We start from the raw sequence: 15,765 nt of genomic DNA, 5'->3' as shown, positions 1-15,765 counted from the left end.
CAAGCTGGTCAAACTAGAGGATGATGGGAGGGACTGCTCAGCTGGGTCATTCCTGATTGGGGGGAGGAAGCCGGGGAGGGTGTAGGGAAGGAGGACTCACACCAGGCAGGAAGGCTTGGAATAGAATCTCAGCTACGCCTGGTATTTCCCAGTCCTTGGCCCCCTCCCCCCCCGCCCTCTGGGGCCCACCCCACATTCCTTTCCCAGAGGAAATGGGGGAGGGGGCTGAAAGGCTCCCCAGGGCTGGAGGATCATTTATTCAAACTGTGTACAACCTTGGAGGCCCTACTGTGTACACCCGCCTCCCGATGTCCCTGAAGAGGCAGCTGGGGTTAAGGGGAGGAGTGTGGGTTTGTGTTGAACCGGGCTGTTACCTCCATTGCCGGGCCTTGCTGTCCCTGCCCAGTCAGAGGGCAGGAAATGGACATCATCTATGTCTCATCATTTCCCAGATGTCTACCGCCCTGGACACAGAACCCCGAGTCCGGGGGTTGATCCAGACACACAGCAGCACCTGTTGGCTATGAGAGGGGAGAGTCACTCCATTTCCTCAGAACCTGGGACTGGACTTGCAGCACAAGGAAAGGAAGTTAGGTTCTGGAAGGACTTACAGGCTGCTTTCTGGGACACCAGGCCAGGCTGAGCGAGGACATTCCCGTGGCCATTGCCCTCTGCGAGGGGCCACGGAGTCTGACATGGCTGACGACACCTTGGTGCTTCCAGCTGGTCTCCAAGGGCCTGGCCTTTGGGGGATGTGACAGGGAGGCTCAGGGTGGGGGGTGCTGATGGAGATGTCATGAGTTCTGCTCCCTTGACTGAGGTCCTTTCCCGCCCTGCCCTAAGTCCTCCTGACTCAGCGGCCGGTGGCAGCCTCACTCTTCCCGTCCGGCTTCCGCCAGGGTGGGGGTGGGGGTCCAGCTCCTGCACAGGGGACCCAGCAAGCAGCAAACAGGAAACAGGAGAACAAAACCGCTCCCTGGCCCCCGCATGCCTCACTCTCACCCTTCTTCCTCCCTTCCTTCTCCCTCCCTCACTCCTGCTCACCCCTACGGCCCTCTATTTCTCCTCCCTCTGCCCCCAGGACCCCTCTCCGCTCTGTGCCCCTCCATGTCACTCCCCTACCTCCCACAGGATCCACCTTCAGAGCTGTCCTTCCTCGGATGGGATAAGGAGCCAACTCTTCTGCTCGGTTCTCCCTTTGGGTGCCTGCCTCAGGGGCCCCATACTCCTAGACTGGGAGCAGGTTTGGACTGGAGCTGCCTCCTCCCCCGCCCCCCAACCTCCCTTCTCTGACCGCTGGCTAGAATTTGGGAGTAAGATCCAAAACTGGAGTGAGGGGCTTGGGGTCTGGAGTCCCGGTGCTTCCATAACAAGCATGAACCAGTTGCTTCCATTACAACCTGGGTGCTGTTGGGCCTCAGTTTCCTTCCCTGGAAATGGGATCAGAGCAGTGACCCCAGGCCACGGTGAGGGGCTGTGGTGAGAAGCACACTGCTTGTGAACAGTCAGGTGGGATAGAAATGGAGGTAGGGATTACATACCGACCAGCCAAGGCCTCTGCCAGCCCCACCCGGGAAGGGGAGGAGGGCAGGGTCTGCCATCAACATGGGCTTCCTGTCTGACTCATATGCTAGGGACGGGGTGGGGGCCAGCTTGGAGCCCATTGTCAGTGTGGTGGTGGCCCCTCTAGGCAGAGCGAATGGGAAGGGGGTCCTGGGAAGAGGGGCAGTCACACTTCCCCACAGTGATGGTGGGGGCTCACCCCTACGGCCCTCTATTTCTCCTCCCTCTGCCCCCAGGACCCCTCTCCGCTCTGTGCCCCTCCATGTCACTCCCCTACCTCCCACAGGATCCACCTGTAGCCTTAGGGTGTGTCTGGTGTGGGGTGTGATGAGAGTGAGTGCTGCTCCCTGTGCCGGGCAGCGTGTGTGCACATGTGTGCGGCTTGCGCCTGTATGGAGTGGGTGTGCTGGGTGGTATGTGCATGTTATCTGCCTGCTTTTGTGCGGGTTGTGGGTATCTCTGTGGGGCGTATGCGGATGGTTTTGTGGGGGGTGTCGGGTGTGCTTTTAGGCCACAGTGGGTATGCTTGCAAACGTGTCTCTGTGGGATGTGTAGACCATACATGCATGGGAGGGTGTCCAAAGTGTGTGTGCATACAGAATGGAGTCCATACACAATGTGTACGTGAGGGGAATAGTATGTTGATGTGTGTGTTTCTGTGGGGTATGTGGACAGTGGGTGAGCAAGTGTGTGCGTGCGTGTGTGTGGTTGAGAGGGTGTGGGGTCTATGGATGCGTGTATGTAGTGCAGGTCTATGTGTGTGGGGAGGGTGTGTGTGTATGTGTGCATGTATGTGAGGGGCATGTATACGCATGTGACTGTGTTTCTGAGTGTAGGAGGCTGGGTGCAGTGTGAGTTCAGTGTGGGGGGAGGGTGCAGTGGGTGTGTGCTGTGTGCTTGTACAGCGTGTGCAGTGTGTGACTGCGGGGGCGCTGTGTGTGTGGGTGTGAGTGTGGGCTGGGGCGCCGAGGACGGGCCGCCCCGGAGGGGGAGGCGTCTGCCCTGCACGACTCGCCGGCGTGTCCGGGCCTGGCGCCTTCAGCCGGGAGGCGCGGGAGGCGCGGAGCCGCCCCAGCCGTCCTGCCGCCATCCGCGCGGGCCGGCCGTCCCCTCGGGGCCCCCGGGCCCAGGGCCCGCGGCTCTGGGGGGCGGGCGGGGACCCCTGGGGCCCGCCTGCCACTAGGAGGAACGAGAACTCCGACCGTGGGGCGCCAAGGAGCGGCCGTGGTCCCCCGAGAGTCGCGCCCTGCTCCGGAAGCCGGGCCCTGGGCCCCATGGGGCCGGGGCGGCGGCCGGGGTCGGGGCCGGGGGTGCCCGCGGGCAGCGGCGCTCGTGGGCAGCGCCGTGTGGCGCGTGGAGCGCCCGGGCGCCGGGGGCTGGCACTGGGAGCGCGCCGTCGGGGTGGACTGCAGCGCCCCCGAGCCGCGCTGCCTCTGGCTGCCCTGCCTCAGTCACAGCGACCGCCACGCGCCCGGGTCGCGGCGGGCCAGGGTGAGCTCCAGGGAGCGGGGCCAGGGTCGGGGCCTGGGCAGGCCTCCTGGGGAGGTGGGGCAGGGTAGGGGCCACCAACTCCCTGTGCAACTCCCTGTGGTCTTTGAGCTGTGTGCGCCCTGCGTTCTGGGACCAGTGCCCCCAGTGGGGAGGGGTGAAGAGCTGGAAAGATGCCTGTGAGGGCGGCAGGGTGGGGGCGGGGGGCGGGGGGCCTGTGGCTGAGAGCTTTCCCAGGGTGCTGGGTAACAAGCCGGGCTGGGTGGTGGCCTCCAGGGGCTCGAGCCTGCTGGTGTACAGGCAGCCGGAGGATGGAAGGGACCAGGGTTGTTCGGAGAGATGCCAGGGCATCTGGGGTCCTGGGGAGTTTGGGCTGGCAGGGGCCTTGAGCCAGAGGCAGGCAGGAGTGCCATGAATGGAGTGGTGAGCACCCGCTGTCTGCCTCCCCCTAGTAGTGGGCTGGGCACAGGGGCAGACAAGGGTCTTCTAGTGGGTAAAGGAGGCTGAGGCGGCAGGTTGTGAGTGATCTGTGGGTGAGGATGGACAGGGTAGGAATGGGGTGGGGGTAGGGACAGTGTTTCTGATGTCGGGGATCGACCAGGCTGGTGGGGTGTGAATCATAGTGGGCGCTGTGCCCAGTGTGAGCGCTGTGCTCCCTGCAATGACCTCTTTATGCTCCTGGGGGGCGGGGGGAGGGGAGCAGGACTCCTGGGTCCCAGTTCCTGGTCTTGCCAACCCATCATGGGCCCCGTTCTGTCTAATTTGTGGCCCTCAGGCCGTCTGTCCTTCTTCCAGAGTCAGTTGGTATTTCTGGATGTCTCTTTCTTTCCTGACACGCGGGTGGGAGCTTTTGGAAACGGGTCTGGGGCCGGAAAGTATGAGTGATGTCCCTGTGTCCCCTGAGCCTCTCCCTCTGAGTCCCCTTATCTCTGTGCCTATCTCAGAGAGCAGAGTTGGGGGTGTGGGGTTTGGGCTGTACCCCGTCCCAATCTAATCACCTTCCTGGTTCTCACTGCTGCCTCCTAGTCTGCTTCTGCATTTACCACCTTCCCCCCACCCCCTCATGCTGAGAGCAAGATCCAGTATTGTCCCAGGTCTGCGGAGGCGAGGAGAGGAAATATGCATGTATCATAGCCTAGAAGGAAGAGGACTTCCTACGGCGGCGGGGCTGCCGGAGCTGGCTGTCGATGGGGCTGCCAGGCCTCCTCTTCAGGCAAGAGCGTGGTAGCTGTGGCAGCGGGGTGCCCACACTGCCACTCTCAGGAGCCTGGTTGGAAAGGGTGGGGGAAGGGAAACGGGACAAGGGAAAGAGGAGAGGGAGAGGCTGAGATAAGGGTGGGGGTGCACCGTGCCTGGGTGAGGAGGGGACCTGAGGAAAGAAGGCATGCCTACTGCCCTGGATTACAGGCAGGCCCCCCAGAGGTCGCCCCCTCCCCCCGGCAGCTGGCAGCTCCGGGGCAGGATGTGTGCTGGGAGGAATGGGGGGCATGCGGGGACCTGTCTCAGCCACTTCTCGTCACTGGGGCAGCTGGTGGCTTAAACCTTAATCCAGGACCCAGCAAAACAATGAGCCCTGCAAACAGCCTCTGTTCTGAGACTGGGTGGAGGGTGTGCAGGGGCGGCTGCCACGCTGGAGAGGAGCTGGGGGTCTGGAAGGAGGGGAATGGAGGGTCTACTGAGTCCCTCTTTTCTCCCCCATCAGTTCATTGCCAGGTCAGCAGAGATAGGAAATCCAAGGGAATTCAGACCTCAGCAGAATTACAGAGAATTTTCTCCTCTGACCCCCACTGGACTGTGGATCTAAGTGGGAGAGTCCAGGCGATCGCGGAGGGGCCATCACTGGACCTCCAACCCCAGGCCGGAATCCCAGCTAAGACTGGGGATCGTCCAGCTCTTGCTTGGACCCTTGTGAGGACAGTGAGCTCACAACCTCATCCGGGTAGTTTTCCAGATGTACACGTTAGAATGGTCACCTCGGCCCGGAGCTTCACGCACCCTCTCGTATCTCCCACCTAACTGTGTCCTCTGGGGCTGCATGAAGCAAATACTGCCTCTGTCCTGTTTTTCTTTAATCTTTCCACCCCCAAGCAGAGTTCCCAGCATAGCCCTGGACACAGGCAGGCTTCCTTCCACCAGATGTGCTCACAGGGGAGTGGATGGATAGATGATGGAACTTCTTAGTATCAGATTTGAGTGGCAAATCTGAGCTTTCTCTAGCTATTATACGGGGAAGAAAGGGGGGCTTAATAGTAAAGTGGAAGCTCCTCACCCCAGAACTAGTGGCCTTCTTCCTTCTGCACCCCACCTCGCCTTCCTTTCCGGTGCCAAGGAGGAGTGAGGGGTCGGAGGACTGTTTAGGGTGGAGATGAAGGAGCTCCTTGTCCTCTGAGGGGTTAGGTTAGGCTGCCTGAGGTGGGGGCTTGAAGACCCCCCAAGGGAGGGCCCATTCTGCCCTTGGCTCCCCTCTTCTCCAGTCGGCCCCCTGCCTCCCTGTGAACACATCTCTCTGACCCGCTCCTGTCACTCACTTTCCCTCTGTGTGTCTGAGCCGGGGACCTGAAGGGAGCCCTCCCTCAGGCACTGTCCATCCTCTTGTCCCAGAAACAGTCCTGCGTGTCCCCAAACCCTTGTCTTCAGACATGTCATCCTGGGGAATCTCAGGTATGCCAGTGGGTGGGCCAGAGGGCAGCAAAGTGTCCCCACCCCCACCTGATTTCTCACTCTGTTCCACTGAACCAGCCAGGCCTCCCTTGTGGCTCTTAGTCCCCACTGTTCTCCTCGCTGCTCCTGAAGGATGTGTGTGGGGGACCAGACTGTCTGTGCATGTGTATGTCTGTATGTGTGGCATGTGCTGTGTGCATGAGACTGATTCTGTGTGACTGCGTGCACATCTCTGCATGTCGACATGAGTGCGTGTGTGTACTCATCTGTGTGTGCACTTTGCACATGAGGGTGTTTGTCTGGGTGTTGCGGTGTTTTCTGTGTGCATGAACCTGTGTGGATGTGTCTGCGTCTGCATACGTGTGTGAGCAGGTGTGAGGTTGTGCAGCGGCAGGAATGAGCTCAGACAGCAGCAGGCACTGCGTGTCCAGCGCCTGGCACACAGTAGGTGCTTAGTGAACATTTGGCGAACTGAACTGAGCCAACACCTGGCTCACTGCGGCGAGTTATTTCCTTGGAGGCAAAGGCGTTACAAGGGGATTGAGAGGAAAGAAAGGAGGAAGAAGCGGTTGGGCTGTTGAGTATGAGAGAGGAAGGGAGGTCTGAGGAGGAGGAGGGTGCCTGGAACCCCTGGACCCCGTCTGGTCCCCGTCAGGTCCTCTGGGCTGCAGGAGGCAGTGTGCAGACTTGGGGCTGTGGGTCACAAGGCCACTCACCCGTCTCCCTGTGCTCCCACAGCTGCCCCTGGGCCCGAGAGATGGGTGCTCTCCGGGGCGCCCCCTCCCCTGGCAGGGGCCGCGGACACTGCTGCTGCACAAAAGTCTCCAGGATGGCTTTGGCTTCACCCTGCGCCACTTCATCGTGTACCCCCCCGAGTCCGCCGTGCACTGCAGCCTGAAGGTACGTCCCGCTCGCCCACTGCCCTGGCCCGTCCTGAGGAAGCCTTGCTGCAGGAGAGGAGATCGCTTTGCACCGTCCCCTCCTGCACAGTCCTCCTCCTGTGGCCTGGGTCATCTTCATCTTCTCAGGAGAGGGGCGGGGTGGCTGGTTCAGGACAGGCCGCCTAGAGGGGAGGGAGCCAGGGTGCTCACTCACACCTCGGGCTCTTGGTGTCTGGAAGGTGAACAGCCTGCTCGGAGAGATGCAGTCCTGGGACCCCCTTGTCCACTGGCCACTTCTGAGCTGGGTTTGTTGCCCCCTCCCAGCCTGAGCTCTCAGGGAATCTGTCCTAACACACCTCTGGAACCCCCCTGGAGCGCCCCGGCCCATACCGGCCTAGGCTCAGGCTCACCTCTGGAACCCCCCCTGGAGCGCCCCAGCCCATGCCGGCCTAGGCTCAGGCTCACCTCTGGAACCCCCCTGGAGCGCCCCGGCCCATGCGGCCTAGGCTCAGGCTCACCTCTGGAACCCCCCTGGAGCGCCCCGGCCCATGCGGCCTAGGCTCAGGCTCACCTCTGGAATCCCCCCTGGAGCGCCCCGGCCCATGACGGCCTATGCTCAGGCTCCGTGTGCTGGAAAGAACCCTGGGCTCGGGCCCTGGGACGACAACTCACTCACTGTGGATCTCTGGGCTTCGCTTTTCCTGCTGGAACCCGAGGGCATTTCTCTGCTTGACCCTAAGGGCCCTTCTAGCCCTCATATAAATGTCAAGGTCTTTGAGTCTAGGAACCAGGCTGCTCAGCCCAACCCGCAGTGTCAGCTGGGAGGAGGGGTCCCTGAAGGTGAAGCAGGCGTGCAGGAAGGCATGAGGGGCCCTGGGCAAGCACACGGGCTCCCGGGCGGGCCCTGCTTCCTTCCCCAAGCCCCTCCCAGCCGCAGAGGAGGGAAATTTACTTTGGAGTCAATGAACCCATTTCTCCCCTCCCCCAGAGCTGAGTCCAGCCTGCACCGCTGTCGGGAGACTCTCCCATGGGGAGCTCGTTGCCAGAGAACCTAGACATTGGATTTCACTGCCTGTGTGTGCACTGCTCTTTGTGGGCACACATGCATACACGATATGCTGGTCATGTACACGCATGTGTGTATCTAGACATGTGCATATTGATGTCTGTAAATACACATCATGTGTACATGTCTGTACACCGCTCCTAGCCATGTCAGAATCTGGGCTGGGGGCCGCAGCAACTCTTCTCATGGCTGCTGAGTGTGAGTGGGGGCTGATGGTGTGTGGGAGGGGCACTGCCCCACCCCTTGATGCCCAAGGATACCAGCCCCCTAGTTCCCTGGAACCTTCCGTTCTTTCTTCCCTCTTTCTTCCTGGCCTCTGCCGACTTCCCTCAGGGGTCCCTGCTGAGAGGTGACAGGAGCAAAAGCAGCCTGAGTGGTCTAGGCCGGGTGGTGGACCTGTCTCCAAGAGCTCACGTGGGTGGGGTAAGCCAGGGACAGCTCCATCCCCTTTCCAGAACCTGCCCAGGACTGGGAGCCTGCAGGGAGCTCAGCCGTGTAAATGCATCCGTCTGCCTCTGCCACCCGCTCCCGTGCTGGCTGCTCATATCAGTGGGCAGGCACCCCATATGGGAGGGCAGGGCAGAGGGTCTCTCCAGCAGTGCCCCGAGCCTTCTTGTCCTGGCTGGCATGCCAGAGTCCTGGGTTCCAGCCCTGGCTCTGCATCTGAGTCCGAGCAAGCAGCCCTGGACAAGTCACCTGTAACATGGGTGATCTGCAGGGGAGGGTTAGATAAGATGACGCCGAAGGTCGGATCCTGCTCTAAAATGCTACTCCTGCTGGCCCTTTGTGTGTCTCTGACCTTCTCCTTTCTCTCATTTGTTTCCTCCCCAAATCTAGTGCCCTTCCCCCTCACTCACCAGGATGATCCCAGAGGCCTCCCCAGTGGGTCCCCTTGACTCATTTTCTTAGCCCTGAACCTAGATGCCAGAATCCTCTTCTCTAACTGGTATTTTCACACCCACTCTCTCCCACTCAAGAACCTTCACTGGCTCCCTCTTTCTCTCATTTCAAATTTGAATGCTTTAGTCTGACTCCTGTGGCTTGCTGGTGTTGACTCTCTCCTTCAGCTCAGCTGATTCAGCGCTACATATGCTTGCTTATTTCTGATACCAAGCGCCGGCACACTCCACTCCCCTCACCCAGAATGCCTTCTTCCAGGCCTTAAAGTCCCCTCCCCCAGAGGGACACTAATCAGGCCTGCCCTCCCATTCTCTAAGAACTGATAGCCACTGTTTGCGCTTGTCATGCCTGCTTATCTGTGTCTGTCTGGGTTCTCTCTGTGTGTAAGTATGTTTGGTTTGAGCTCCCCAAGGGGAGGGGGTCATGGGTCCCCCATTGAACTGGGGGCTTTCAGATGGCTGAGATGTTGACCTGGTGGGATCAGCGTGAGAGAGAGCTCATGTCTTTGGGGAATCATGCCTGGGACTTGATGTCCCCATAGGCACCCCTCCCGCCGCCTCCAGGCGCTGGGCTATTTGGAGAAGATAAGAGGGTAGGCCGTTGGGTGAGGGAGATTGAAGGGGCCCGCCCAGGTGGAGCTGGGCCTCCCTCTGTGCTGCTGAAGGCTGGGCTGAGGGCCAACACCCATCTCTCTGTCCCCTGCAGGAGGAAGAGAATGGAGGCCGAGGAGGAGGTAAGGAGTCGGCCTGGGTTCTGCTGTGCCCCTCGCCCTCCACTGCTGTTCCAGTCTTTGCTCTCCTCTGTGTGGCCACTCTGGACATATCTCTCTCTTTCTCTCTCTCTCTCTCTCTCTCTCTCTCTCTCTCTCTCTCTCCCCTTTCTTTTCCCACATTTGTCTCCCTCTGGGCCTTTCCATTTCACACTAGAGGTGGCACTGTGAGGAGCCATCAATTTCTAAGACCTGGCCCCTGCCCTGGAGTCACTCCCAGCCTAGACTGAGGCACACACAGAGGCTGTAGGGCCGGGGAGTGGGGGGCCGCCGGGGGGTGCAACTGATCAAGGGCTGTCCTTGCAGATACGTTGGGCATAAGGGGACCCTGACGTCTTTATCTTTTCCAATGTGAGCCTCCACCCCCTGGCTGTGTCACCCTTGCTATTTCGCCGGGTCCCTCACTGGCACCCAGGCTCCCAGGGTATTCAAGGCAGGACTCCTTGAACAGGCAGCCTTCCTCCCCCGCCACTAGGGTTCTGCGGGGAAGCCATGGGCACACTCCCTTCCCAGTCCCCATCACAGAGGCCTGTGGGGGGCGGGGAGGAGCCCACGGACCTAGAACAGGCCCATTTCTGGTGGAGTCAGTGAGCAGCAGAATAGTGTTGCTGGGGTACAATGTGATGTCGGAGGGTGATGTGGGTGTTGGGGCCTTTCTGCAGCTCCCCTGATCGGTGGGTGTGTATGGGAGTGTCTCTCCCCGCCGATGTGTCTGCAGGACTTGATACAGCCTCTCTTAGGGTGCCCTTTCCTTTGTCTTGTGCTGTGTGTGTGTCTGTGTGTGTGTGTGTGTGTCTGTCTGTCTGTCCCACCTGATAGTGAGCTAAGAAGGGGAAGAATAATGTCTCCTTTTCAGTCTGGCACGGTGCTGGGACACAGGAGACATACGAAGCCACTCAGCATCAGTGTAGGTTTTCCTGTCTGACCCTGTGCATCCGTGCCCCTGTGGGCGTGCGGGTCTCTGTGTGTCTGTGTCTGTGTGAGTGTGATTCTTCTCTGAGTGTTCCTCTGTGTGTGTAGCTGTGCATGGGTGTGGGCTTCAGCAGCCTCCCCCAGCTAACCTGGCTGATGCTCACCAGGACCCTCCCCCCGGCACCGCCTGGAGCCCATGGATACCATCTTTGTCAAGAATGTGAAGGATGAGGGCCCTGCCCACAGGGCGGGGCTTCGCACAGGTGAGCTGTCCCAGTTTCCTGGCTCATTGCACCCTTTGGGTCTCTTCTTCCTGCCCAGGAAGGGACTCTAGGACCCAGGTGTTAGGAAGGCTTCTGCCGCCCGCTGTCATCCATACCGGACAGGGGTTCTTAGGTGGGGCCACCGACACGCCTTGGCCTGCTCACACGTGGTCCTGTCCCTTGTCCCCAGGAGACCGGCTGGTGAAGGTGAACGGGGAAAGTGTCATTGGGAAGACCTACTCCCAGGTCATAGCTCTGATCCAGAACAGGTGAGTGCCCCCTGCCTCACTTCTCCCATAGTGGCTCTGCCCTCTCACTGAGTCCCTGCACCCCCATCCCCTTGGCCCTGGGGGTGCCCTGGCGACCAGGATCCCTGTTCTCCCAGACCCTGTTGCCTCGGCTGGGCCTGACCCCCTGCCCTGTCTCTGTAGCGATGATGCACTGGAGCTCTCCATCATGCCCAGGGATGAGGACATCCTCCAGCTGGTGAGTCCCCTCTGCAGCCTGAGCGGAGGACCCCTGGGGCCTGGGGGGCAGGAGATAGCCTTTTCCCTTGGGTCTCTGGGAGGCAGAGAAGAGATGAAGGGGGCAGCACCAGGCTGGCATTGCCCAATCGGGGATGCCAGGCCCATCCCTGGGCTGCGGCTAGTTGTTGCTTCATTCAGGGCTGCTCTGGGGGAGGGGGAGGCGCCGGCCTAGGCAGACAGGATTCCTGCCAGGGTATCTGGAAGGAGAGTGGCCCAGCGGGCCCTGCCAGACTGGCACGTTTTTGTCAGCTCCAGTGAGACTCCTGCTACCCGTACCTTGTCGCTGCCTGGCCCCAAGTGAGTGTGTCTCTTATAGCTGTGTCCACGCACAGGCACACCCACTGTCGTGTGCTCTCGTTCACACAGCACACCACACAATACACAAGCAGAACACGCCAGGTACACAGCCACACAACATAGCCCCTCAGCGCCCCTTCATCCAGCACGCCACATACCGCGGTACCTGATACACACACACAATGCACCCAGCACAGCTCACCAAGCGCACGCCACCACACACACGGCCTCTCCATGCTTCACACAGGCGCCCACTACCGCACAACCCCCCTCAGATACCGCCGTGCAGCACACACCGCAACACACGTGCTCGAACTTCTCACCACTCACTGATACCACAAATACTCGCGGTTGTCACAACACAGATGCCCACAAACATCACAGCATGCTGCAGCCCAGCCCAGGTGCTAACGCTCACCAGCATCGCAGTCACCAAACCCTGCACGATCACGGTGCGCAGTCCAAGCACCCTCCCCCACGGGCACTTCAGCGCACCTGAGCTCTGCACTGGGCACCGAGGATACCAGGACATCGCAGGCAGCACATGTGTACCTGTTAACCCCACACACTCCATGCACACATACATGCCCACACACATGCACATGCTGCCTCTCTCTGTTCCCCCTCCCTGCCTTGACCCAGAGCCCCGGCTGTCCTCTCTGCCCAGTGCCCGGTGCCCTGGTCTCAGGGATCCCAGCCAGATGTCAGCTTGTTTGCCCCCAAGGTCACTGCCCCCCAGGGGAGGCCTGAGTGCCAAGCCCAGGAGGCCCTGAGAGCCACTGTGCTGGCTTCTGCCCTGGATGTATTCTTATAATTCCTGCCATCACAGTGCCATGCTTGGCACCGTGCCCCTCTGGGAACCTCCACCCCCTGACCTCAATTGTCCCCTGGCCCTTCCTGGCGAGGGGGAGGCAAGAATGGGGGCCTAGAGAAGTTTGGGGCCCCAAATCTCAAACACCCTGCCCATACACCCCAAGGTGAGGGCTAGGCAAGCTGTGAGATGGTGCCCCACCTCCAGCCTGGAGGGGGTGACAGGGCAGGGCCTAGGGCGTGTCCTCCCACTCCCTCTTCAGCTGGAGGGGGGACAAGAAACAAGGGGGGCAAGAAAGGAGGAGGACAGCAACCTGGAGCTCTGCTACTCAGTCTCTGGTGGGCAGCCCCAGATGTCAGCATCTGGGAGCCTCCACTGGCCCCCCTGTCCCTGTCCGCCAGAGGGTGGGGCCCAGGCATTCCTGTGGTTGGGAGCCAAGGATGAAGGCCAATGGGGCCGCGGCAGCCGCTGACGCCACCGCCGACGCTGCGAGGCCCCTCCACACCCATCCTTCCCTCCGTCCTCCCTCCTCCTCCCTCCAGCCCACAGAGCCGGTGGGGGCCAAGGGCAGCCGCCGGGAGGGCAGACTGGTGGGGGGGCCACGGAGACCAGGGCTGGCAAAGTGGTCACCAGGGGTTAACGAGGAGGCGGTGGGGGAGGGTGGAGGCGGGAGGGATGCTGCCGCCACCCGCGTGATGCGGGGAGCCCGCCTGCGGAGCCGGCAGGATGGCAGGAAGGAGAGGTATGTGTGTCCCTGGCCCGGCTGTGTTGGCCCGAAGTGGGCTCAGTGTGCGGGGGTGTGGTGTAACTCATTCTCCTATGATGTGTGTGCCGGGACTGGAGGTGTAGTTATTTGTGTGTGTGTCTCATTGTGTTTGTCTGTGTTAGTGTGTTTCTGGGTGTGTATTTTCCTGTGTCTCCTATGGTGTAGTGTGTGTGTGTGTGTGTGTGTGTGCTTATTTGGCTACACCCTCCCACCCTTTGATACTCACCCTGAGATAGGCCACCCGTCAGGGGCCAGGCTAGGGTAGGGCCCCAAGGCTGCTGTCCCTGGGGGCTGCCTCCTTTTTTGGCCTTCCTGGGCACTGGCCCTGTCACTCCTCAGCAATGCAGCGTCAGCTCAGCTCCTAGAGCCAAATTCCAGGCCTGGGTGGCAGAAGGTGGCCCAGGGCCCCTCAGCCAGGCTGGCCCCTCCCCCAACCTGGCTCAGAGGGAGCAGGAGGTGAGCTAGTTCCTCCTCATCCCAGCGGCCCAGGGCCAGACCCCCAGCTCCCCGTCCAGGGGAAGGTTGGACAGCTGGGCTTTCTGGCTGCCTACCACCCCTCCCCCCCCCCAGACACACCCCTTAACCGGCTTCCTTCTCTGTCATTTGCCACCTTGACTGGTCTCTGGTGGGACTTCCCAGCTCCGCCTGAGGGGCTGTGGGCACTGTTGGACATGAGGAAGCAGGGAGGCAGCTGAGGCCAGCAGGGGGGAGGACCCCAGAAAACAGATGTTGGAATGTTTGTGGCTAAAGGCAGTCCTTGTCATAAGTCTTAGAGAAATCCTGGCTCTTTCTCCAGTGTGTGTGTGAGTGTGTGAGTGTGTGTGTGAGTGTGTGTGAGTGTGTGTGTGTGTGTGTTTGTGAGTGTGTGTGTGAGTGTGTGTGTGAGTGTGTGTGAGTGTGTGTGTGTGTGTGTTTGTGAGTGTGTGTGTGAGTGTGTGTGTGAGTGTGTGTGTGTGAGTGTGTGTGTGTTTGTGAGTATATGTGTGTGTGTATGTGTGAATGTGTGTGTGTGTGTGTGTGTGTGTGTGTGTGACTCTCAAAGGCCTCTTATTTCTGTCCTCCACCCACTGTCTTTGGAGCACGCCCTCCCTCCCCCACCCACTCAGGACTGCTCCTGCCTGGTCCCCTTCTCTGTCATCCTGAGCTCCCAGGGCTTCTGCGGCCCTGCCCTGTGGGACGTGTGCAGCCCTGCTCACCTGCCTCTGTCCCCTGCCAGGCCTACTCGCAGGATGCCTACCTGAAAGGGAACGAGCCGTATTCTGGAGAGGCCCAGAGCATCCCGGAGCCACCCCCAATCTGCTACCATCGAAAGACCTATGCCCCGCCAGCCCGGGTCTCTACCTGGGCCAGTATGGTGCCTGAGCCCCACTCAGCACTGCCCAGTGACCCCCGGAGTCCTGCTGCCTGGAGTGACCCGGGGACCCGCATCCCATCTACTGCCCGCACCCATTTGGACAACCCTTCTTTGGGGATGAGCCAGCCCCGCCCCAGCCCTGGTGCCTTCCCCCACCTTCCCTCAGAGCCCCGGACACCCCGTGCCTTCCCGGAGCCTGGCAGCCGGGTGCTCCCCAGCAAACTGGAGTGCCAGCAGGCCTTGTCACACTGGCTGTCCAACCAGGTACCCCGCAGGGCGGGGGAGAGACGGTGCCACGCCATGCCCCCTCGGGTCCGCAGTGCCTCCCAGGACCGGTTAGAGGATATGACTGCCCGCCACCCGTGGCCCTGTTCCACCTCCCAGGGTGCCTTGAGCCAGCTGAGCCAGGAGGGCTGGCACCGAGCTCGCTCAGACGACTACCTGAGCCGGACCACCCACTCGGCTGAGGCACTGGGGCCAGGGGCCCTGGTGTCACCCCGATTCGAGCGCTGTGGCTGGACTTCCCAGCGTCCATCGGCCCGCACTCCAGCCTGCCCATCCAGAGACCTCTCCGGGCCCCAGGCTCCACCCCCACCTGGTCTGCAGGGCCTGGACGACATGGGGTACATTGGGTACCGGAGCTACAGCCCATCATTCCAGCGCCGGACTGGCCTCCTGCATGCACTCTCCTTTCGGGACTCACCCTTTGGAGGACTGCCTACCTTCAACTTGGCCCAGGCCTCTGCTCCGTTCCTACCAGAGGCCTCTGAACCACCCAGGGTTGTTCGGCCAGAACCCAGTACCCGGGCCCTGGAGCCTCCCGCCGAGGATCGTCGAGATGAGGTGGTCCTGAGGCAGAAGCCTCCAACAGGCCGCAAGGTCCAGCTCCCCGCTGCAAGACAGGTGAACCGTGGATTTGGTGACGAGTCCTCAGAGCCAGAGACCAGTGGCCGAGGGGAACGCCCGGGCAGGAAGGTGGCCCCTTTGACCACTGCAGAAGACTCTCTGGCTTCCATCCCCTTCATTGGTGAGTGATGGTGCAGGGGGCCGTCTTGGGCGACTTGGTTATCTGTGCCCTGTTGTACACCACCCACTTGTCACCATAGGAAAAACTCTGGGTTGGGTGTTGATGGGATCAACCTGTTTCTTTGTCTATCCATCCATCTATCCATTTTTTTCTTCCTCCCTCCTCTCTTTGTTCATTCATTCATTTCTTTCTTTCTTCTTTCCACTCTTCCATCAGTCTTTCCTTTCACCCTTCCTTCCTCCATCCTTCTATCTTTTCTTTGTTCCTTTCATTCTTTGTTCTTTCCATCTATCCTCCAACCTTTCATCCATCTAGCAAGTAGTTGTGTCAGGCACTGTGCTAGGCTCCATACGCTCCTGGATTGTATGGTCCAACGTGGGGATATATGATCAGATAAGAGCAACCCAGTGGGATGAGTATGTGATGGGAGTACAGGGGGCTCTAGGAGACAGAGAAGGGCCACATAGCCTAGATTGGGAT

At 60.5% G+C, this 15,765-nt stretch overlaps 1 protein-coding gene across 4 annotated transcripts in view; it reads left to right on the top strand.

Moving 5' to 3' along the window:
• Nucleotides 1–15,765, top strand: part of ARHGAP23 (Rho GTPase activating protein 23) — a gene marked incomplete at its 5' end in the record, with an annotated part of 78,005 nt that overhangs the window by 28,301 nt on the left and 33,939 nt on the right. For 2 of the 4 annotated variants that reach the window (XM_080681965.1, XM_080681964.1), the window contains 6 exons: nucleotides 6,451–6,612; nucleotides 9,265–9,292; nucleotides 10,408–10,503; nucleotides 10,694–10,772; nucleotides 10,935–10,989; nucleotides 14,121–15,285. In XM_080681965.1, coding sequence (XP_080538091.1) covers nucleotides 6,451–6,612; nucleotides 9,265–9,292; nucleotides 10,408–10,503; nucleotides 10,694–10,772; nucleotides 10,935–10,989; nucleotides 14,121–15,285 — 1,585 coding nt within the window. Of the gene's footprint in view, nucleotides 1–2,628; nucleotides 3,055–6,450; nucleotides 6,613–9,264; nucleotides 9,293–10,407; nucleotides 10,504–10,693; nucleotides 10,773–10,934; nucleotides 10,990–12,821; nucleotides 12,881–14,120; nucleotides 15,286–15,765 lie in introns of those variants that run through there. The other 2 variants (XM_080681966.1, XM_080681967.1) reach the window with 2 other exon arrangements.

Source organism: Plecotus auritus (assembly GCF_963455305.1).
Source record: "Plecotus auritus genome assembly, chromosome: 7".
NCBI classification, from domain to species: Eukaryota; Metazoa; Chordata; class Mammalia; order Chiroptera; family Vespertilionidae; genus Plecotus; species Plecotus auritus.
Note: the sequence above shows the minus strand (reverse complement) of the source record. Positions and strands in the feature narration are given on the sequence as shown.